Source organism: Lissotriton helveticus, chromosome 8 (genome assembly GCF_964261635.1).
Source record: "Lissotriton helveticus chromosome 8, aLisHel1.1, whole genome shotgun sequence".
Taxonomy (NCBI): Eukaryota; Metazoa; Chordata; class Amphibia; order Caudata; family Salamandridae; genus Lissotriton; species Lissotriton helveticus.
In genome coordinates this window covers 4,998,920-5,023,613 of record NC_136069.1, presented here as the reverse complement: position 1 = coordinate 5,023,613, position 24,694 = coordinate 4,998,920, and the positions used below count along the sequence as shown (strand labels likewise).

Genomic DNA, 24,694 nt, shown 5'->3' with positions numbered 1-24,694 from the left:
TGTTGTACAATGTTGTAAAACTTTAAATAAAGTTTTTAAAAAAGTCTGACAGGTCTTTGCACTTTTATTGTTGTAGCAATTAAAGGTCTTTAAATCCAGAAAATTAAATAGATCTGATTTATTGAAGATTAGTTGATAAAACAGAATTATGTAGGTCCAATTGTAATCAAAATTAAAACCCCACCAGGAGCAGTTGGACTCCTGCTCAGCCTCAGATGTAACTGACTCTCCAATCAAGCATACACAATCAGAACCCTGCGTGACATCATAGATGCATGCTGAGCAAGTTCTAACAAACACTAAAGTAGGACAGAGGAAAAGGAAAAGCAGGGTGTAACAATTGTGGTCTCAGAAAACAGATGTCAGGGGCAAATATAAAAAGTATCCACAGGGCAGTTAAGAGTTTGAGGCCTGCAAAAACTAAGCATTTCTAGTTACTAGAAACAGATTCACATGGACATCAACACCTACATTGGTTTGTTAGGAGTCTTACACATACCAGGTAAAGCCACTCGTCTATGTCACGCTGCACTTACTGGACGGATACTTTCCAAAACCGTCAGAGTATGGCATAGAAGACAGCAAGGACTGGCCAGGGCGGCAGGTACCAGAAACCAGGATACAGGAGCTGTAAACCCGCACCCTCCACAGCATCCCCACTAAACATGCCTCCTGGTGGCCAAGCAGGACAGCAGACAAATGCTCTACACACTTCAATAACAAACTCGAGACAAAGTTTTGTAAAAACACATTTTTATTAAATCTTGAAAGAAAAATGAACGTCAGCTTCTGCAAAAATAAATCACAATTCAGCATTACTGGGTCATGAGGCAAGAATAAATCAGAATAATGAGAAAACAAAAAGTCATCCTTTCCCTTCTCTGGCACTACAGCTGCCAACTAAATCTGAGTTCAAAGTTCATCACAGGTCAAAGCATTAGTGGTTCTGACCAGACGGGCCAAGGCGACCTCCAGGACACCGCACCGCCCAGCGCAGAGCACCGCCCAGCGCAGAGCACCGCCCAGCGCAGAGCACCGCCCAGCGCAGAGCACCGCCCAGCGCAGAGCACCGCCCAGCGCAGAGCACCGCCCAGCGCAGAGCACCGCCCGTACCTTTCACTTCAACCAGGAAGTAGTATGGTTTGCAGTACTTGGTCCTACAGCTTGTGGTCTGTATATTAAATCAAACATCACTAGACAGAAGCAAGCAAAGCCTCCACAGGGAGGCGACCGGGAAAGGTTGAGTAGACACCAAAGCAAGGGTCGGCTCGGTTGACGCACACACTAGGTTCATTCCCAAAGTGAGGCACCCAACTCGAGCTAGGATTAGGGAACCAGAGAGCTCTCCAAGTGTGGGATCAAAAGATGCATGGTTTATCGAGAGCGCCTAAAGGTACCCACACTCTGCATTTATTCACAGACAAAAGGGAATGTTTGGGGTAAGACCAGTTGAGCAAACATCAACTGAACTCTGGGGGGTGTTAGGGAGGGAGCCAGCGAACAAGGGGTGCTGAACCACAGTAAAGGGACATTGGTCTTCACCAATATCCCACTGACAGTGCCGCTGTTGCTGGCCTAGAACCTGCTGTCCAGGTAGAAGCCGTCACATCTGAACGGCCACGGACAAGACTCTGGTTCTCAGGCACGACAGACTCCGAAGCAACACTAACGCAGTTCAATCACGGATAAGAAAAGAGTTGAAGCTCAATGGATTCAGGACCAGAATAGAAGACAGACACCCCCTTTCCTTAGGATTTGAAGGTCACCCGAAGACATCAACACCCTCCCCTGCTAGCGCTTGGGTAAGAAAACCTAAAGCACGGGAGACATCACTGCAAGGACCAGAGAAGCACTTCAACCCACCAAAGAGAAGGCGCCGCCCAACCAAGAGTAGATATTTGGACATGATTTAACAAATAAGGGCCCTTCGGAAGGCGAGCAGGACAAACCAAGATATAAATAAAAACTGCCTAGCCACTGAGGTGTAGAGCAAGAACACTACGACCCTCTGCTCCTAGACCAGGTCTGCACAGAGGTGTGTGCGGAAGGGTCAGTCTGGCCTCAATTACACACCAGAAACATGAACCACCAATCTGCAAAGCAGCAATATAGGACTTTAATCTACAGCAAACAGACAAGGCCCTGTCTCAGTAGAAGAGCAAATGCAACAACTGCACAGCAGAATCAAGAACTGACCTGAGGCAGCGTCCAAAATGGTTTCAATAAAGTGAAGTTATAGTAAATGTCAATCTGAAAAGCAAAGTGGAGGATAATCCATGAATCTATCCTCCGAGGAAGTGGCTTCTCCACAGGCGCACACGAAAGGGGAGCACAGAAGCAAGACTACAACCTTAGTCCAGAGCTATCCGCAAGGACTAGCAAAGTCATCCCCTGGGACGCTTTACCATAAGGACTCACAGGGCTTTACCCCCCCTCTAAAGGAACCTTGAGGCACTCCTGTAGCACAATGTGTGCAGAGTGCAGACGCGACAGAAAAAACGAGACGCGACAGAAAAAACGAGACGCGACAGAAAAAACGAGACGCGACAGAAAAAACGAGACGCGACAGAAAAAACGAGACGCGACAGAAAAAACGAGACGCGACAGAAAAAACGAGACGCGACAGAAAAAACGAGACCTTCGGGCTGGGGGAACAGAATGCCTTGAGACTTATCCCAAATTCAAAGCCAAACCACAGGGGTCGAAGGGAAGCCACCAACACAGCAGCAATGTGCAAATATAGGAAGAGAAGTGAGCAGGCCATCGACTGTCCACTGAGAGGGTGCACAAACGCAGGACAGCAAACCAGAGTGACCCTGGTCAGAAGTGTCGATAAATGTAAATTAGTCCAATAAGTGAGCCTGCGTGGTCAGTACCCGGAAGGCAGCAATTAAAAACTAAGGTGCACCAGTTAGGCTAAGCATCCCTCTGAGGTTTGAAGAGTGGGGAAAGGATTCAATATTAGGGATTTGGAGAATGCACCAACAGGGAAACAGCCATTCTAACACTCTCCACCCGGCGGGTGTCCTTCGCACCCAGGCCCACACGCCTTCAACCAAAACCCACCCCTTGCCCAAGGCCGTGCAGAAAACACTACTGCTCTACCTACTGAACAATCCGCTGCAGCAGGCCTGCCAACCATGAAACAAGTACCGGGTGCTGCCTAGTGAACTAGAGAGCATTCACAGAGGATCATACAACAGCTGGATTCACCCAAGAGGCTCTTCATTATAGGACTGTAGGCACTGCAAACCACAGCTTGGAAGTCAGACAGACTTATCAAGTGGAACTTCAGCTCATGTAGGTAAGATCTTACAAAGTCACCTTAGCCAAGGCGCCAGCGGTGGCCAATACACAGTTCAGATGATTAAATTCAAACCCGACCATACATAATCTGACAGTTTTTCAAGCAATTAACACTACAAATGTATCTGAAGACCAGTTAATGCACCTCCACCCTACATGGTTCACACAGGAGTAGAGTGCAGCAAGGACTTCTCCGGCACACATGGGGGGGTCACATCCATGCAGCAGACTCCATAAGGGCCAGCTGTTCCTCAGGAAAAGTCAAGTGGCACTCCAGCACCCTGTTCACAGTATAGTACATGCCCAGTATCTGCTTTTTAAGTGAATAGTTCAATTTTCTCTGAAATTAGGTAAGAAAAATAAAATATATAACTTTCAAAAAATCTCACTTGTTCACATCTAATGAACTTTCAGCAAACTTATCTGTTTTTACATTTTTTGTTTTAAATTTTTTTTTGTGTGTGTTTTTGTTCTTCCCTGCTGCCCCTTTAACACACTAGGTGTAAACAGTGCTGTCCACTCCTAATCCACCACAACAGTTGGTCAACTGTGTCCCTGAATGCCAGTGAAAGGCAGTGTACACTCCTGTTAGCTGCATCAAGCGCCCAGGGACCGTTGCAGCTGTACTACAAGGCGCTAGCACAAATGCATGCCAAACAGACGAGAGATTGGCATTTTATGGAACAGGAACACGCAGAAACTCTTCGCTATACCTTCTTTTCAGTCAAGAGACTGATTCTCAGTCAGCCCATAGGCATAAAGTGACTCCACCTAGACGCCAATGCCAACTCCCATTGAAAATGTCCCGGGTTTAAAGTTTATATGGCAGAGGACATCCAATTGAAAGGAGAAGGTTCCAGGGTCGGCGGTCATCCGTGCTCTGCCAGCTTCAAGAGCTCTGGTTCAGGCTTGTTCCCAGAGGCCAAAGTGCTTGGGGTGGCATCCTTCTAGTGATAAGTGCCTGCACACATCACCCAAAACTCCAATCCAAGTGCTCGTGAGATCACCCCAAATGTGCACACCACTAGCCCCAGGAATGTTACCTACAATTCACCGTGAACCACTGCAAGGGGAGGGGGTGTATTGTGGTTAGTCCTGCCACTCCGTTTACGATGACCGGCCATAGAAGCCAACTCGAGCAGCAAGTTCAGTCTGCATCTCTATCAGAAGCCCCCTTTACTGGGAGGCTTTAGAGATCCCCTGTCATGGCTAACTACAGGGCAGCCAGGTGGGATAGGTCTGAGTGGAAGAAGAGTTGGCAATGTAGTAGTTGCTGAAGTTGGCGTCACTGACATAAGGCGCTGGCTGGTAGTAGCACGTGACATTCGTGGAGTTTGGGATGATGTTCTGCTCGGCGAGCACGCGCAAAGCAAGCAGGGAGATGAGGTTCAGCGTCTGCCTCCGCTCGTGTCCCATAAGGCACACTGTGCTCTCGTTCACAACCCGACGCAAGATCATGAGGTAGTCGTACTTGCTCTTCTCCTCGCCTATGAAGTGGTTCTGCAGGTAGGTCTCCAGCTTGCGCTGCTGCTCCAAGATGTCCGAGAAGTCTATAAAGAACCGGGAACACATGTAGCGCTCCAGCATTTTGATTTTATCCTTGTCTGCTGGCTTAAAGTCCCTGACCAGAAGGTTGCTGTATTTCATGAGCCCTCCTCCCCGAATGGCCTCTGGATTTTTAGTGGCAATGAGTTTGTTCTGGAGGTGATCAAATGCAGCTTCGAAGTCACCGTAAACACTTTCACCGATCACAGTAGGGTGGAAGTGTTCAGTCATGGGGTTTTCGGAGCAGCTATAGTATAAAAGCAGAGAATCCAGGATGATCTGAAACGAGTCTACACTAAACTCAAACTGCCGTCGTATCGAGTCCACAAACTTCAGCTCAATGTTCCGGCCATCTTTGTTAGACAAGGAGATCAAACTCCAGCGGTCGGTCTCCGTACAGACCTTCACAAGCTTTTGGACGTAGGCCTCTTTCAAAGTCATCGGGCTGATCTTCTCCTTGTTCACACCCTCTGGCAAAAAGTTCAGAAGTGACCCCAAAACGACATCTCGGACCAGATGGAACTCTGCCTCGGTGGGGAGCTCCACCTTAAAGATGAGATCCAAATCCTTGTAGCCCAAGCCGTTGTCCTTCACCAAGACGTGGCTGGCTGCAGAGCCGTTGAGCCGCACGTCACGCACTTTGAGGCCCTTCTCCTCCAGTCGGCTGCGCACCATCTGCACAATGTCTTTGAGGGGGATCTCAAGGGTTGGAAAGTTGCCCCTCCCATGGATGGGGACCATCTCTGTAAGGAAGTCATTCAAACGGCTGACTTGTTCCCAGCTGAGAACACTGTTGGACTTGGAGTCATCGCTGCTGCCGCCTTGATCTGCCATCTTGCCGTTCAGTAGTGCCCTGTAGAGTGAAAACGAGACACCATCAGACAATGGTACGTTACAGTACTCCAGCTAGCATTTAGTGTAGTAAGCATTAGTACGAGAGTCACGTGACAAGCCACAAATCAGACAGCTGGCTCAATAGAAGTCTTTATCCCTGGGAAAACTATGCAGTCAAGATTTGGAAGACACCTGAAGCTTGCATTACATAACAATCTTGACAACTTGGACTAGGCAATTTTTGCATGCTGGCGACTCATTGTGGCAGAAGGGTCTGTGTGGAGAGATTGCATAAAGTCTTGAGACTGCTTCTCACAAAGTGCACTCTCAAAGGCACAAAACCCAGGCAATTAAAAAGCAGTAATAGTCCCTGCACAACACATAACATACTTAATCTAACCACCTATGTGGTTGTTAAATCAAAGCATAATATCCAAGAAACAAAACTTCATACTAACATATGTCAGGGGAGCACTGTACTGTATAACAAGACAAAATATACCATAAAAATTCTCAATTTTATTCTCAAACAGGAGATTGTTTTAACAAACTTGTGGAGGCAATGTGCATTTCCTATACATACAAAACTAAGCAATCATAATTGTAACAATTACATTTCATATATTGTAAAGTAAAAAAAAGACAACGCGGCTTTTCAGTGCTTTTGTGATGACACCTTCAGGACGGTTTTCTATCTCTAGTCTCGGGAGACTAGTCATTAAACTGATTTTTTTAAAAGACCACGAATCCGCTTTATCATTTGCGTTGTTGCAGATCCCGATGTGGGTAATATAAAACAACCTATCTGGTGACAGTCATAAGTAATGAGTTTGCTGTACGGGGGATGGCCACCATTTTTAATTGGTACTGGGGTCGTCAATCAGTTTTATCCTGGAGACAGGTCCCAAATGATTAGTCTTCAGTTGGTGCTATAAATTGCACTTTGAAGTGTCAAATCTCCACACTGTGTTTGGACCACTTCGTTATCTCTAAACACGATGGTCTTCAAACTAGTTCACGGCCTCTCTGCCTCCTTCGCAGGAGATACCTTAACCCAGAAGCTGTACGTCGCGGGAGGCAGAGAACTAGTTTGAAGACCATCGTGTTTAGACATAACGAAGTGGTCCAAACACAGTGTGGAGATTTGACACTTCAAAGTGCAATTTATAGCACCAACTGAAGACTAATCATTTGGGACCTGTCTCATCAGGATAAAACTGATTGACGACCCCAGTACCAATTAAAAATGGTGGCCATCCCCCGTACAGCAAACTCATTACTTATGACTGTCACCAGACAGGTTGTTCTATATTACCCACATCGGGATCGGCAACAACGCAAATGATAAAGTGGATTTGTTGTCTTTAAAAAAAAAAAAAAAAAAATCAGTTTAATGACTAGTCTCCCGAGACTAGAGATAGAAAACCGTCCTGAAGGTGTCACATCACAAAAAGCACCAAAACGCTGCGTCAACATTTTTACTGCATGAGAAATTTATTTTATGTAAATCTTACAATTAAGATTGCTTAGTTTTGTATGTATAGGAAATACACATTGTGTTTAACAAATTTGGGGAGGCAATCTCCTCGGTTTGAGAATTTAAGGAATATTTTGTCTTGTTATACAGTACAGTGCTCCCCTGAAGTATTTTAGTAGGTTTTGTTTTAGATATTATGCTTTGATTTAACAACCGCATAGGTGGATAGAGTAAGCATTTTGTATGTGTTGTGTAGGGACTATTCCTGCCTTTTAATACTTCACCCAGTCCCTCTTGGATTTTAGGGTACCTCCTTTTGTTGAACTAAAAACAAAATACAGGCAAGCCACAACTCCATCTAACAGTAATTCAACATGCATGTAATTTATCAAACTTCTGCAATATATTACACACTTGTACACCCTCTGCTACACCGCAATCTTAGTTGGAATTAAAGGAGCATCATTTACAGAGTCATTAGGGGGCAAGAGAAGAACGTGCATTAAAAAGGACAGATGTGATCGGAGGTCCGACTTCTGCTTCTGGTGCTTATACAGAGACACCGGTTCAAGTTATGGCAACTTTTAAACCCTATGAAAACTTACAGGGCGTTCATAAACTGAATCGTTTCTGCTTTGAGGTTTGTGTTTAAAGTTTTTGCAGAGCTCAACACCCAACCAGCATCATCATCCTCCTCCTCCTCCTCCTCCTCCTCCAGTGAACTCCAAGGTAATCATTTAAACTTCCTTAACCCTTTCACTGCCTTGTCGTTTTCTGCATGGGGCCAGGGATCAAGTTAAGGCTTGTTCCAACTGTACTTACAAACTGCTAGTTCTCAGGACTAAGAACCTCTGATCCTGGCCCTCTGCTGAGACTCCTGCACTTGGGGAGGCTGTCCCAAAATAACACTGATTGAATGAAGAATAGATCAGCCATTGGAGCACAGCGCGCCCTAGTGAGCTCCAATAATGTGTGATAGGAGCCCTGTGAGGGACATGCGACTGTGTGTAGACACCAGGAGTCACTGGAACAGATCAAGAAATGGAAAGGAGTCTAGAAAAATGTACTGCTGGCTGAGCATGGAACCCAGCTCACTGGAGATTTACAGCATCAGTGCCAACAGAACTGGAGGGTTCAGTACTTGCGCTCTCATTTCTTGTTCGAAGTGAAATACTTAAACTCCTGTCAATGTGGGCACTCCATGCAGAGAGTATTGGGTAGAAAGAACCACTCCAGTAATGCAGACCAAGGGGAAGTTGAAAAGAAATAACATTAAAAAAAAATCATAGAAAAGGGTGAGCCACATTGACAAATGAACTGAGTTGAAGTCAATTGTCAGCCAGTTGCAGAGTGGATTTTAGAAGAGAAAAAAAAACTAGCCAATAGGATCATTGATGCAAGATCAATTAAACCCAGAGATGACCCACGTATTTTTTTAAACCTTAGATATAGAACACTAGGATTTACATGCAATTAAGAACCAACCACCATCGTCTGCAACACTGTAGGCTCGATCGTTAAATAAAAAATTCTGCCCACATAGGAGGGAAAGAAAAAACTGTTGAAGCGCTATGGTTAGCTTTGGTCACAACATCGCAATGTGAATGGTCAAAAAGTAGTGAAAGTGCCATTCTGGTGGAAGTTGAGTGCTTTTTCAGTTTAAATTCCAAAGTTAAGCCGAGAGCAGAATCCTTAACATGTTCAGCCACTGAAACGGTAGACGCGAGTGCAATTCTCCTAACCACCCATATTGAAATAAATGTAATGACATAGGTTTAAATCTTAGATGATTCAATACGCTTTGAGAAGAGCTTGAATGCATCGTGAATGTTTGATTAGGTGTGAAATTACATTGGCTTTGAGGTGCTGGTTAGTCCAAGTATTGTGGTGTCAATCCTTCCATCTGATTGGGTTATGGTTTGCACAGCTGCTGGAGGTTTAAATTGTGCCAGACTGCACATGAACAGCTGTTTTTAAGCTACATTGAGGGGTATAAACCCAAGACAACCACAAGTTGCTTTTAACTTGGGTTTTTCTTCTGGAATGTTTGACCATAGCATGTTTGACCATAGCAGGTCCAAGAGTTCCCAGAGTCTAAACCTTGCCGAGGCCAGGCCCTGCTGTCAGCCACCCCCAGCTGTAGGATCGGCCTGCAGTCTCTGCACTGTGGACACAAGTTTGCAAGTGGCCTGGGGAGCAACGCCTGGTTCCTGCAAGCACTGGCACCCCGCTTCCCCAGACAGGGCCTTACTGCAGTCAGCCGTAGGGTGACCAGACGTCCTGGTTTTCATCGGACAGTCCTGATTTAGGAGCGACTGTCAGATCTCTCCCTCCACACCGGAACCAGATAACCAGACAAGGGGGTGTTCCTCCCACTGGTTCAGCAAACAATATTACGAGTGGGTGGACGCCACATCAAAGCAGACCTGGGTCCATAGTATCCGGGGGTGCAGAAAACAGAAGGAAGTTCGCTCACTGCAGAGGGCCAAATGCCCAGACCATCCTTGGCAAGCAATGGGATCAAAGAGATCTACCAGTGCGGACGCAGGCCAGTCTGGAAGGCCTGTTGGGGCCCAGCTCAAAGGACCTGGTGAAATCTGGTCACCTTTCTGGGGCGGGGGGGATGAGAAGCAGGCGGCTGAGCCCATTTCCAAGGATCCCAGAGAAGATTGAATCCAGAGGGCAGGGAGGTTGGTGAGACTTTGAGGAGGTAACTTCTTCCCTTCCAAAGTACGAGGAGGCAGAGTCAATAGAGCACACCAAGCAGCATCCTCAGGGCTCAACACTTGCTAGCCAAACGGCAAAGCAAACCCTAGATGTGTGGTGAAACAAAAAGATTCAGGTTGCAAGTGTGAATTTTACAACACCCCCTCCTACAACTCCTTGTCTCCCCCCCCCCCTCTCCCCCGAAAACAAAGACCATTTCCTTTCAAGAACAAGCCTTCATAACTTGCAAAATTCAGGAACTTCTTTAAAGAACAAGCATTTGCAATGCAATAGGTCTAGCATTTGCAGGAGTTTATGCTATTGGCATTGTCATTTACAATGCCTTTTATTAAACTGTTTAATAAAAGGCAGTCATTTACAATGCCAATAGCTCAAACTCTTGTAAATGCGAGACCTATTCAAAGAAGCAGCCCCATGGTCACGGCTGCTCGGAAAGTGAAAGCGAGCATGGCGCGCTAAAAGTTGCAGGAAAGCATGCGGTGCCTGCAGTAGGAGAAACTTAAGAAAGAAGGACTTTAAGACTAAATAAGACATACCGAGTAACAGAAGTAAAAGGAGCCGCCACCTAAAGAGACATGGTCACAATGCTGAAAACAAGCATTGGCGAAGCCAGGCATTCAGGGATTACCATCCAAAATATACAAGACCAGAGTGTACCTTCGGTTTGCATACTTATAAGAATGCTTCCAGCACAAAAGAACTTGGGCAACGGACTATGTTTTTAATGTTTTATTTCGTTTTTCAAGATCAGCTCAACAATCTCCACTAGTGTTTGGTTTACAACATTCTTCAAAGCATCCTCATGATTGTCCACAGCACAATACAGTGTATAATTTACCCCCTTCCACCTCAAACAATTTGTTGTGCTCCCGCCTCCCCATGGTAGGTTGTTGTGTAATCATATATAGACCAGACCTCTTTATTGTGATTATGGGCGGATTTCGGGCTTAATTCTATACGTGGAAGTTCGCATACGAGTCCTCTGACATCGTTCCACCTTACCCAAATCCCCGACCACTTTTTGGGGCAACTTATGTGTATACACTGCCCTTTAGGCCACCATCGCTGCGTCGATATCGTTCCTTCATTGTTGGTTTGCGAGTACTATCCCCGAGCCCCAGTTTCTAGCTAGATCTCTTATCGGTCATCCCCAATGTTGCCTAGTGCTGCAGGGCAACAGACTTTTAACAAAGCACCTCACGGCTTTACTGCAATCCTATTCATGAACACTTCTCAGCATCCCTTAGCCCCTTCGCTGCGGGGGTTATTCCCCCGCTGTGCTGGGGGATGGGGGCGCGCACAGCGCCCGCATGCTCATGACGAGCTCAGCTCGTCACAGGTGCATTGGCTCCCGTGGAACGCTCAGCACAGCGGGGGAATTCTCCCCGCATGCGAGCGTTCCACAACTCATGACGAGCTCAGCTCGCCAGGAGCACCGTGGCTCATGACGAGCTCAGCTCGCCAGGAGCCCCGGAGCGCCGTGGCTCATGACGAGCTCAGCTCGCCAGGAGCCCCGGAGCGCCGTGGCTCATGACGAGCTCAGCTCGCCAGGAGCCCCGGAGCGCCGTGGCTCATGACGAGCTCAGCTCGCCAGGAGCCCCGGAGCGCCGTGGCTCATGACGAGCTCAGCTCGCCAGGAGCCCCGGAGCGCCGTGGCTCATGACGAGCTCAGCTCGCCAGGAGCCCCGGAGCGCCGTGGCTCATGACGAGCTCAGCTCGCCAGGAGCCCCGGAGCGCCGTGGCTCATGACGAGCTCAGCTCGCCAGGAGCCCCGGAGCGCCGTGGCTCATGACGAGCTCAGCTCGCCAGGAGCCCCGGAGCACCGTGGCTCATGACGAGCTCAGCTCGCCAGGAGCCCCGGAGCGCCGTGGCTCATGACGAGCTCAGCTCGCCAGGAGCATGGAAGAGGTTAAGATTAAGGGTACCCTCCCCACTGTTTACATACATGGTTATTGGTACGCTGAGCAGACTTTATGCAGAGCTGGGGTATACCATCGCAGTAAGGTTTCTTATTCGTCCAATTATAATTTTTTTTTTCTTTAACTACGGACAATGATTCCTGAATCCTTGTATTAAAGAGCCCTGAAGTTCTCATGGCTGGTTGCGGAATAGAACGAAACGCGCTGGCTGCTTTTTAGTAAAATTTTATTTGGATTTGATTATAAAGGATTGAAAAAAAATTCAAAGAGACTGAAAAGTTTTGTTCAAGTGCACTGCTCTTTATGGAATATAATTTTTAAGAATGCTGACAATACCGGAGCACTGCGGTCTGACAACAAGGAGGCCACTTTCTTTGAGCCCAAACCTGGGTAAGACGTGAAATGCTCCAGTGATGCGGTGCCTTTTATGAATTAGGACTTGTGTCGGAGGGTGTCTGCCTATTCGAGGTCACATTTAAGAGAACAAGTTACTAGTGTGCAAACAGTACGACAGGCACAATGTAAACTATAGTTTTAAACAAGACTTCTGGACCGGGATACTTTCGGCAAGGCTTAAGGGGGAAACCCATTGTAAATATAAATCCACTTGGAATGAATAAGTTATTAAAATCATACTGCGGGGAAAAAAACTGCGTTCGCTTTTCAAGAGCAGGGTTGTGCTAGCAACACAGTAAAAAAAAAAACCCATGCTCTCGTTCTCAGCAGTCCTGACTTGAGTCCTCACTTTCAACTCTGGACTCAATTCTCTAAACCATTCGAGTTAAAGGACTCCGTCCAGCACCCGGCGAGCCCCCTCGCCCTGACACTTACTGGGAGGTTTGGGCACAAGGAGGACGAGAGTCAAAAAACACCGGAGACTATTTCCAAGCGTGGGTTATGCCACCCAGCTGAAACGGATGCTGTGCCCGCGCGGTCTGTATTAAAATGGAACATTAAAGTTTATATGGCGCTTTCTGCCCCGGACGAGACGTTGAACCACTTGTTCTAAACCGTGCATCTTCTACCCGTTTCGTGTTGCTAAAGTCACGTTGGCACAAATAAATGGTCTACCCAACTCAATAGACACAGCAAATGTTCTGCAAAGACTAGTGCAGCCCCCTGGCCTGGCAGAGGTGATTCCCACCCTATGTGCACCCATGCTGCAATAACCTCTGGTAAACATGAATGGATGCCCACTCCTACCCGACCCAAGGCTCGGTACCTTCCCTGGACTCCTCCCTCAGCTCTCAAGCGGTTCAGCTCCAAGCTACCCTGCTGCAGCGGTGCCTGGCACAGCAGGCTCTGTGCAGGGCTGCCTCCCCCACCATCCCCTCCTCCACACTCCAGGTGCCCTCTCCCTGCAACAGAACATGGCCTTCTTGCCCTCAGCAGTGAGATCTTCTGGCACCAGCCCACTCTCACTCAGTAAAGGTGTCCTGGCCAGCCCTCCCCTCCATCCCCCTGCATCCAGATGGGTGCACTGCCCAGGCACCCGACCTGTGGCTGTATGATGCTGGGTGCCAGGCTGGCGATGAGAGGGGTGGGGAAGACTTCTGCTTGTGAGGCAAGTGTGCCCCCATAAAAAATTAAATAAAAAAGAGTTAATGCTCACAATTGTGAACCTGCCCCCGGGGGTGTTTTAACATTAGTAATGGCCACGGGCTGCAGAGCTGTATCCCTCTACAGGGGGTCTCCAGCCACCTTTCCATCCACCCTACGGCATCGGTGTCGTGTGAAACGGACACGTGGTGGCACCATGCTGGACGACCATGACCGGCAGGATGCTGCTGCCCTTGCTGCTTCCACATGTGAACAGGTGACCTGTGACCACCTCCGGCCAGCTTCAGCTTCAGCCCTGCACAGCCTCCAGTCAGATCAGACCACACCCGGTGCCAACCCTTCGAGACTGGGCACAGGTCCAGGGATGGAAGTACCAACCCAGCCTTCCACCCTACAGAGTTCGGCAATCACCACCAAATACAGCAGTGACAGTGCCTGGTGTTACAGCGCTGTAAAACTGCATAAGTGCAGCAGGAAATGCTGTGTCAGACTGTTTCTACTACCCTCCCCCCCGGGGGGGCACCTGCTGCCCTCCACTACCTCATGCAAGCCCGTGACATCCCTGTAAAGTCCCCGCCGTGCTGTCAGAGCCCCCTCTGCTACCATGCCCCGCATAAAGTGTGGTCCAGTGACCTGGACGAGCTGCAGATAAAAACAAGAACTCTAACATCATGCAATAAACACCGTGTTAACACTACTGGCTTCCATTTGCTTACCAAGTGTAGTATCGAGTGCTGTGTACAAGCCGCATAGTGGTTTCGGGCTCTGGATTCATGTAGAGCCAAATACTAAATATGGACTGCCCTGCACGCAATGGTTGGCATTTGTCCACCATATTTAAAGGTCCACCCCTATTCTTCTACGTGATCTCAGTCTGGCTCACCCTTACCTGAGACAAGATGCCATATCCACCCATGACAAGAGTTCTAACATCATGCAATACATTTCCTATTTCAACCCAAGCCATACCACCTTCATACTAGGACTGGTAGAAACTTCTACAATCTGGCTTTTACCCTAAATACAACTGCATCCCTGAAACTCCATGCGAAAATGCACGGAGAACAGGGTCCAAAAATGCACGGACAAAGGAGTACAGGCGGGGGAGAAAAAAATTAACTGACAGCGGGGTCCCAGAAGCAGGCGCCGAGCTCTGCAAAAAAAGTTTGAAATTAAAAAATAGAAAGCGAAATGCAAATTGTTAGGAAGCAGCCACCATTACCTGTGCGTTCTGTGTACCATAATGAAGTAAATAGTTCTTGGGGCTGGAAAGCTCCCAAGTCCGTACACCGTAAAAGATCCAGTCCTGATTGACGGTGTGAGTAGTTAGCCAGGCATATGATGTCCACTAGTTCTAGTGGGCACCTTGCACCAGTCTAATCAACCCCTATTGATGGTGGTTGTAACGTCAACCTTATAGAAAGCTATCCTAGTGGTAGCATGGACCAGCAGTCATAGGCTAAGACTTCAGAGAGCATGTAAAGCAAGCTGTTTTACCTATTATAATCCCTTTAATACCAAATGAAAGGACACCACACAAGGTATATATCAAATATATATGTATTTATTGTAAACACAACCCCTCTGCACTCTAAGAGGCCAGAGGTAAAGTACAAGTTACTTAATTAGCCTCACAAACCATATACTAAAATAATGGTATAATAACCACGTCGCGACTAGAAAGTAGGCCTAGGGCACTGCTGGGGCTACACTAAACAACCAAAGGTTAGGAAGTAGGAGGCCCACGGGAGACGCGTGCAGTGTCTAAACACAGCTGCGAGTTACCATTGACTTTCCATGGGAAACAAAGAAGTTACAAAGTTACTGTTTTAGGGCACTTCAGGATGGACTAGGACACTTAGAGAGTCCAGACTCACGGGAGCACCGGAGTACTCGTGTTACCTCACCCAGGGAAGCCTAGTGCATAGGTGCCTTTTCGTGTCTGGTTTCATCGTCGTTTTCTATGAAGATCTGCAAAGAAGTGCTGCAGGCGACCAGAGGAAAAGTGTCCGGGTGGATCGAAGATCTAAAGAACCTGAAAACAGAGGGGACAGAGTCTGGGTCACTAGCCAGTGACCAGGAAGGAACCAGGCGAGGTCGCGTTCATCTCAAGTTAAGCTGGTCTTTGCAGCCACGAGGTGTCGAAGACGACCAGGAGCTGGATTCGAGCTGTCCCACGAAAGATCTAGTTGACTGCGGTGTCGGTATCTGGATTGGACCCAACAAGCCTTGGCAAACGCAACCTACGCAGGAGATGAAGATTGGTTTTGGTGCAGACCAGCAAGGGGTGTGGTGCTTCTCCTTTGTAGGAAAGCTGGAGCAAGCCTGGAGCAGCCAGGCAAGCAAGTTAGATTCAAGATGGAGTCCTCCGGGGGCTCACTAGCCAACGGACTAGGAACTGGGAAGACGCGTCGAGCTGAAGTGCAAGAGCGGGCCGAACGGGACACTCGTGGAGTGTGGAGGGCTGAGCTTCGGTACAAATGGTGCTTGGGTCTGGGGCTTCTCGTACCCCAATGCACAACTGCGAGTTAACTCGGGAGTATGCAGACTACCAGAATCACTTCGGAAAGAAGCGAATCTCCTGCGCTTTAGGAAGCTGTTAAAAACTTTTTTGTTTAGGGAGGCTCTCGACCCAGCTAAATAGACCTTATTACCAGCCCCGGACTACTTCATTCCTTATGAATCGTTGTTGACGGTTTGTTTCTAAGCGCCTAGAGACCTGTTGGTGAGTTGGCGCTATAAAAGACCAAGTTAACAATAACAATGCAGTTAGCAAAATGCAGGATGTCCAGGAGTTCTGGTCCCACGTCTCGTGTCTGCCACGGGTCTCGGCTTTGCTGGGATTGTCAAGCAGGGTCAGAGATGTCTGAAAGTGCGTGTCCTGAGTCGCAGAGTCTTGGAGTCCCAGCAGGAGCCTCTACAATGCAGACCGGCAAGTTACTGGTGGTGCCTGTTTGAACAGGGTGGTCACTACTTGACCACAAGGGAGATGTCTTTCAGTCAAAATGGAATGTTGAAGGTCAAGGATAGGTCTTGCAAAGATTTGTCCAGGGTAATCTAAAGTCCTAGGGACACAGCTCCTATACTTATACTAAGGTTAGGGGCTGGACTACCTGGCAGCTCCCTCCTATGGGTGGACCTGGGAAGGGATAGTTACACCCCTTTCCCTTTGTCCAGTCCGCGCCAGAGCGGGGCTGGAGTGCCCCAGCAACTGGTTTTAACACTGCTATGCATGGAGCACCTTATGTGCCCCAGGCAGGGTGTGGAAAAGCATCTGCTAATGCAGTCCTCCCTGCCCCAATACACAAAACCCTGGAGAATGGTGGAATGCTACCCCCGCCACCAGGACTGGTGGGGGGGTAGTATTCCAAAGTTTGAGACCTTACACAACATGTTTTGATAAAGCCAAACCAAAGTTAGCATTAACCACGAGGATTATAATGCACTTAAGAGTATATGGTATGGCTATATCATTGAACAGCTATAAGGAGATTGTTCCAAAAGCTGCAGAGGGGCTCAGCTCATGCTAGGGCACCCTCTCACATAAAACCAAGCACTCTGCCTCCAGGGCCTGCCATAGGAGTGACTTATAGGTTACAATGTGTCTATATATAAGATAGATTTAGATATACTTATATTTAAGTAAGGGGTGATTACACCACCTTACCCAGGCTGTGTGAACAGATCTGTGGTGTCCGTTTGGAGGGCCAGCCAGGGGTGGCATAATACATGCTGCAGCCCCTGGAAGGCCTTGGATGCACCCATGCCCTGGGTACCTATGGTACACTATACAGGGACTCACAAAGGTGACCCAATACCCAATCTGGTATGTACCTAAAGTACATGCAGTCCATTTTACAGAGAAAGCAGATAGTTGGACTAGGACCCTGCTATTCAGGGCCCCAGCCTAAGTCGAAAACCAGCAAAACACTAGGCAAATAGTGGGGGTAACCATATAGTCAGATTCCACCTTCGTACAGGTGGTCCCAAAAGGAGACAGGGCAGGACTAAGAAGCCTCATTATCAATCAGAAGCCAGCATTTACCATGGATGATGCGAACCAATAAAAAAAAAAAAAAAAAAGGTGGGGCGTCCACTACACTTCTAAAATATACCCTACTACAATATGCCTCACATAGCGAGCAGCGCATGCTGGCTGCAATGCTAGGCGAGACCTAGAAAGCAAATGGTCTGTCAGCTCCCCACCCCAGGGGTTCTCAGTAAAGGGGTGCCCCAGGTTGGTACTGAATTTGAAAGAATTCATGGTGGAAAACTGGCTTTTTGCTGCAGTACCCAGACTTTTTAACCTGCTCTTTGATGCAACTTTGGCTAAGGTGTACTGGGTCCCTGCTAACCTGGTTCCCAGTACTAGTGTTCTTTCCCTAAAAATGGTACCACAATTGCCACAACTTCAGCAAACTGTACAAGCCCCTAGTAAATGGTACCCCTGGTACCTGGGGCATTGGGGTTGAAGAGGGTCTACTCGGGCTGCAGGAATACTTGTGCCACCCTAGGGAGCCCTCACCAAGACCATGGACAGTGTAGGCGGCGAGTCCTGGAGCAGAGAAAACCGAAGAGTCAACATGGGACAGCCCAGTGTGCCATGCCCACAGACACTGCATGAGGTATAGTTAAGTCACCCCTGCTGCAGGCCTTACAGCCCTATGACAGGGTGCACAATATCCCACGTGTTAGACATTGGAGGGTCAGATCTGATCATGCAGATGTTAAGTCCATTCTTGCTTATTGAAAGTGTACAAGGAGTACATGAGCTAAACACCAGCCACTACAGAGTTCCCCAGCACCATGATGGCTTCACTGTACCCAGGGACAATTGGTACCAAACATCCCCTCTTAAATCCACATCGATGCCAGTGTTTGATTTGATCATCAATGTACACAGAGGGCACCTTAGAGAGCTCCCTGAAAACCTACCAACTACTGGTGTGGCCTCTGACTTGTCTTAGCCAGCCTGCCACCAAACACATTTCTGACCTCATGGGGTGAGGGCCAGGGCTCAGGAACAGCCTTCTCTGGGCGGAGGTGCGTCACACCTCCTCCAGGCCTCCAAGACAGGAAACTTCAAAAGGTGATGCGCATTTGAAATACAACCCAGGCATCTCCAGATAGTGGCGGATGCTAACCCAACCCCCCCCCCCCCTGCCCCGCTCCACATCTGTCAGGAGGACAGATAGGAAAATTGGTCAGATTAGGAGGTGTGCCCACATCCAGCTAGCACCACCCCTAAGATGGGGCCGGTGTGATGTGGACCCCACTTTTCAGTTTCCTCCATCTTGTTTGAAAGGGAATTAGCCAATTATGGAGAACAGGTACAACCCCGACCCTAAGGGAAGTGGTCACAGAGGATGTAGACACCTTAAAGGTAGGTAGTCCATTGGCTACTACCAGTCTCCTCCTTTAACACCCCTACATTTAGTATGTGGGTGGCACCCCTGGACTTTATATCCGACTGACCTAAGAGAATGGACAAAAGAGCTGCTGACTCGAGAACGGAGTACCTGCTGCAGAATTTTTGCTTGAAACCTGCACTCCTGCCTCAAGGACTCAATCATGGTGTGCGGTCTAGTCCTGCTAGTGTGAGGCCTCCAAGAACCTTGTAACCCCTCCAGCCCCACGCCAATTGCCGAAGAACTCCCTTGGAGTAGAGGGAGTGCTCTCCTGCAATCTGCAGGCACTGAAACCCCAGAGTCTGGTTCACCAACTTGCTGCTCTAAGATATTTGCTAAAGATTGAATTTTATGTTGCATAATTTGTGTCTTGTCTTTATTCTTAACAGGTTTTTACAGTGGGTCCGTGAGTATATTGACACCAACACCTTCGAACGTGTGTTGTATATTCACTTGTCAAGTGGCACGATTTTTGCCACTTGCGCACTTTTTTACTGGGTCCAGACGAAAGCCCTCTCACTATTCTTCTAGGGCTGAAACATGTAGACCACATTCAAGACAACTAGGAGTACAAGTCACTCCAGTAGTTGCGCCATCTGTTTTTTACTGTTTCCTGCGCCGCCAATAATAAATACATTAGGCAAGGATTCTCAGAGATACTTTTAAGTTTTCATAACATCACTTCACACTAATTCACCACACCAGCTCCGCTGTAATCAGGCGTCGTAGTACAACCGGGCAGCATTCGGCCACCCAGTTGGGACCCCAATGATTAAGCATCACACCAACCAGGTTGGTGTGTGAGGGGTCTTTTAATAACCCCATGGTTCCCTGGTACGGTTAACTATAACAGTGAGTCACATTCCTTCGCGAGTGGGTTCGTCCACTTGTTTCAGATGTACTTGTACTGGGATAGGGACGTTCTCCAATTATTCCTCGCTCTCCCATTGATTCATATATTAACATACACCCTGCAAAGCAGGCTTTAAATAAATGTACAAGTGGGGCCCTGCCAGGATACACGGTGGGGGCCCGGCCAGGATACATTAAACTGGAACCTGCAGAGAAAAGCAACGAACAGAAGGGTCCTGGGGAAGGGACACAGTGGGGTCAGAGCAAAGCAGTGTACAGTGGGGCCCTGGCAGGGCACAAAGTAGGGGCCCTGGCAAGGCGCATTAAACTGGAGCCTGCAGGGCAAAGCAGTGTACAGCGGGTCCTGGCAGGGACACTTGGTTCAGAAGTGAGAGCCAAAGGTTTCCAGGAGCCGTCCACAGGTGCCACCAGTAGAGCTAGGCGTGCTGTGACGCAGGCGGAGACACTGGAACACGCTGTAAAGAGCTCAGAACAGCATGCAAGTCACTGGCTGTGCTCCAGGCCAGGAGCACCTAAAGCACAGCGACGAAAACACCGGTGCAGCCAGATCCGGGGTGCAACGGAAGAGACCCAAGACAAGCTGCTTCAAAGGGTGAAAACTAAATATAGCAGAGAGCAGGGCCTTCCTCAGAGGTGGAGAGTCGAGGCAGGAGTAACGCCACACTGGCTAGGAATAGACTGCGCGCCTTGCTGTCTGGGAGCAGGCAGGGCATGAATGGGCAGGCAGCTCAGGTAGCCAACACTGCATGCCACAGCGCCATGAAGGGTCTGCTCTGCACATCCTACGCATGCAGGGCACCAGTCCTTTAAAAAGAAGTGGTGGGACTGACCAAGTAAGACAATATGCAAATGACCTCATGACGTCACGAAGTAGCGCTATCAAAGAAATAAAATAGTGCTATTTAAATTATTTGGATAAATACTGAGACAGACCAACCCATCTGACAGTCTTACAGTGTCTGCATTTATATACAGGGACAGAATAAAGGCAAAAGCTGCCTCTCCCTTAAGTACCTGTGAAGAGAAAGCAAGCTTTGTTCCCTTCTGTGGCATTCACATTTAAATGTAAGGTTCCATGCGGCCCCCAGTCAGCAGATACAACCAAAAGGAGGCCGGATGGACCCTTCACTTCGGCTGAGCTTGAGGTGAAAAAAGGCTCTCGCTGCCCGCACGTTCCTGCTGGGGATGGAAAGCAGGCAACGTGCAGGCCCAAGCAGGCAATGTGCAGGCGCTGATGGACGTGTTAGAGCGTCTGAATATTACACCGGGAGAAGTCCAGCATATTTCTGTGGGGACAACTCCTTGGCAGGGGGAACGGCGTCCACCTTGTGAAAGAGTGGGGAACACAGTACCCGCGTGTATCCCCAACTCGAGCCCTGTATGCATGGTACCCAGAAGGTGCCAGCCCAGGGGGACAATCAGGACCCCCCCCTCCTCCCTTCCAAACACTGCCATTGACTTTATTTTCTAAGGTTTAGCGCTATATAAAACCTTTGAAAATAAATTAAAAAATAGTCACTGGCAGTGTTTGGGAGGGAGGGGGGCTCTTGGACCCAAGAGTATCAGAGCGCTTTACAAGGATGGTGAACATAATGAGATAAAATTAACAATTAAGCGAAAAAGAGTTACAGTATGATAATGCATTCAACAGGACTAAGGGGGCAAAGAAACAGATAAAATGAAGTGGGAAATGAATATTAAAAGTTAGGAGAGAGGGGGGGGGAGTGAGAAAATGAAGGGATTGAGAGGGGGTGGGAAGAGAAGTGGACAAGGAAAGAGTCAGTAACATTAGATACCCCAATACTGTTGAGAAGAACCACCAAGCCCAGGGGGCAACCGGGAACCCCCTCCCCCCTATGCAACACTGCGGTTGAGAAGAACCACTGTCAGCAACAAGCCCAGGGGGCAACCAGAACCACCCCTCACCTCCACAACCCTGGTCCAGTGTCAGCAGCAGGCCCACTAGCCAGCAGCTCTTGAAGCCAGCAGACCGGGTGTGCCCGAACACGGGGCAAGCTGCTCACAGGATGTACCAAGCCTGCACACCAATGCCCACCGAGCAGCTGGCCTCCTCGCCCCGAGGCGCCCTTTGCCACCACACACTGTGCTGACACCAGGGCCAGCAGTGGCCCTGTGGGTCCCAGCAAGAAAGGGAAGAGACCCCAAACCAGTCTGGGCACAGTAGGGGTCAGTGACCCTCGGTGTCCTGCCCCTACTGTGCATCACTGCAGAGACCGGTGCCCCCCACCCCAGGTCCATCTGTGCACACACTGTACCCTCAGAGCGCCCCCTGTGCCCGCCTGCCCCTCAGAGGCCCGGCCCCTGTGCCCCCACCCCTGGTGAGCCCCCCCGGGCCCTGGAAGCAGAGTCAGCGGGTGGCATTCACCCGAGCTGCACGAGGCGGCCCTGCTGGAAGCTGCCACCCGGCCCGGGGGGGGGGGGGGGCACAGAGCCGCCCCCATTGTGCGCTGCACTGTGGACAGCGAGGGGGTGACTGGAGCCGGCACCGGGGGCACAGACGGCCAGGGGAGGGGGGGGGGGGGGATGACTCTAGAACCAGGCACCGGGGGGGCATAGAGCAACGGGAAGGGGGGTTGATTGGAACCAGATACTGGGGCGCAACGGGCAAAGACTGCCATGGAAGGGGGGGGGGGGGGCTCTAGAACAAGGGGAAAGATTGCGAGAGATGACTCTAGAACCAGGCACGGGGGGGCCCGAGTAGGGTAACAGGCAGAGACTGCCAGGGGGAGGGCTGACTGGAAACACACCCTGGGGGCACCAGGGGCAAAGACTGCCAGTAAAGTGTGGGGGGGGGGTCCGAGGATGTCTGGAGCATCAAACACTGGGGGGAGCCAGAAGAGCACCAGGGAACTAGGGGGAGACTCTAGGACCAGACGCCAGGAAACATCAAGAGCAGCAGGAAGGGGCCGGGGGGGCCGGGGGGGGGGCATTCGAGAACCAGGGAGAGCACGAGGGCAGGAGGGAGCAGCTGCCAGCAGTGAGGGGGGGGGGGCAGTGACTGGAATCAAGCACTGGGAGAGCAGGAGTTTCAACTGAGGCAGTGACCGGGGGGGGGGGGGGACCGTTACATGAGAAATCAGGGGGGGTCAGCGCGGGGCCCCAGACCCTGCCCCGGGGCGCCGCGGGTCATTACCTGCTCCGCGTCTGCTCTCCTGGGGCCGGGGGTGCACGTGGCTCCGGGGGGGGTCGGGGCGGTGTCTGGAGCTCCGGCGCCGGCAGCGGATCCGCACTGACAGCGGACACCGGCAGCCGCGCCGCGCTTAAGTACTCTACGTCACCCGTGACGTGCGCACAGCTGAGCGGCGTGCAGCGCGAGGGCCCGCCGCAGGCACGCACCGCTGAAGCGCGCCGCGGGACGTAGGGAGCGCGAGGGCCCGCCGCAGGGACGCACCGCTGAAGGCGCAGGGAGCGCGAGAGCGCGCCGTACGGACGCACAGCTGAGCGGCGTGGAGCGCGAGGGCGCGCCGTAGGGACGCACCGCTGAGCGCGAGGACTCACCTGAGCGTTGCCCCCACCCCCTGCGGGGCGCGTGACCCTCTCAACGCAAGTAGCTCGCGAGCCCACCGCAGGCACGCACGGCGGGACGTACGAAACGCGAGAGAAGTGTGGCTCAATGGTTAGAGCGGCAGACCCTGATGCAGAGCTCTGGCCCGGGACCAGGGTTCGATTCCCGCCTCGGCGGGTCTTGGGCTCAAAAATTCCACGGCCCTGATAATTCTCGCCTCGGTGCCTGTTCTAATCATGGAGTCCCACTCTGCACCTCTGGGCAATAGCTTGCTTAATCTCCACAACGGCCCCCACAACGCTAAGGATGCCTGGCTGCACCTTGGGGGTGCCCAGGAGTGGACACCTCACAGGGAAAGCCAGGATGGGTTCCACAGCGGTATTCGTACAAGCGCCTTGAGACCCTTGCGGGTGAGTAGTGCGCTATACAAGTATCAATTTACATTTTACCTCAGACACGCACGGCTGGACGTAGGGAGCGCGAGAGCCCACCTCAGGCACGCAGAGCCAGTGCTGTCAATGGCCATCACCGGCACATTTTTTATTCCGAGCAGGATAATACCTGCACTTCTCAAGAGAAACGTTATACTTTTAATTGGAGATCACCAGCACGTCTCAGAAAAATGCAGGTACTCTGGAGTAGCGTGGCGCGGCCTAGGTGGCAGAGGCCCTGCGCAGTGCCTGTAATTAATGCACAGCCACCAGGCGGGCAACTAGAGCCAAATTTCGGGGGGGGTGGGGGGGGGGCTTGAAAATATTTCGGGAGGGGCTAATTCTTCCAAACACGGACAGAGTGGCTGTAAAAAAGGGTGAACACACAACAAAAGCCTCATTTACAAATAAATGGTCTTTTAAAGACCTGTTAAGTACTCAGGTGTGGCTGCAATTTAATGCTCGCCAGCCCACAAAGCTGTCTTCCCCGGGCTGACACACACGACGGGGGGGGGGGGGGCTGAAGCCCCATGAGCCCAATGGGTGTTGCGCGCCTGGCAGCCACTCGTGTGACTGGTGGCGGCGGGAAGACCCCGAGTGGTCTCCCCGTTGTTTATCTCCTCAGGACGAGCCGGCCCTGAGGAGTGCATGCATAGATATAATGTTAGGTAGAGGCCGGGCGGCTCCATACATTCCTTCTTTCCATTAGTACCTATCTATCACGGTCTGCATGCTCACAGGATGGACACACAAAGTCCTTGAATTCTGGCTTGGCGCAGTTTTCGGCCGTAGACCATACTTCTAGCTCGGGGACTTCAAATTCGTCTCTGCTTCAGCCTCCACACTTGTCAGTGGCACATTCACAAGGCCCTGCCTGCGCCCCGCAGCTACAGGGGGAGTCACCCCCTCTCGTGCTCCACAGGATTCTTGGGGGAAGATCGTTGGACTGGGTGGACTGACAGCGTTGTGACTCGTAGTTTCACCTACTCCGTTAAACTCATCTGGGTCGACACTGGCCCCATACACTTTCTTGAAACAGGCGTCGTTCCGGGTAACCAGCTGTTGCCCCCTTTTCAGGGAGACCATTG

At 50.1% G+C, this 24,694-nt stretch overlaps 1 protein-coding gene across 2 annotated transcripts; it reads right to left on the bottom strand.

The window, feature by feature from the left end:
- Nucleotides 1-736: 736 nt before the first annotated feature.
- Nucleotides 737-22,901, bottom strand: TENT5C (terminal nucleotidyltransferase 5C). 2 transcript variants are annotated; one of them, XM_078656341.1, is made up of 2 exons: nucleotides 22,841-22,901; nucleotides 737-5,704 (listed from the first exon to the last, which is right to left on the bottom strand). In XM_078656341.1, exon 2 carries the CDS (start codon nucleotides 5,683-5,685, stop codon nucleotides 4,516-4,518), a length of 1,170 nt encoding a protein of 389 aa, XP_078512467.1. In that variant the 5' UTR covers nucleotides 5,686-5,704; nucleotides 22,841-22,901; the 3' UTR covers nucleotides 737-4,515. The 2 variants fall into 2 exon arrangements, with proteins under 2 accessions (XP_078512467.1, XP_078512466.1); XM_078656340.1 differs by having other exon boundaries at nucleotides 22,804-22,899.
- Between the last annotated feature and the right edge of the window lie 1,793 nt (nucleotides 22,902-24,694).

Coding starts and splice junctions, on each gene's coding strand:
- TENT5C (XM_078656341.1), bottom strand. CDS start 5,685: ATGGCAGATCAAGGCGGCAGCAGCGATGACTCCAAGTCCAACAGTGTT.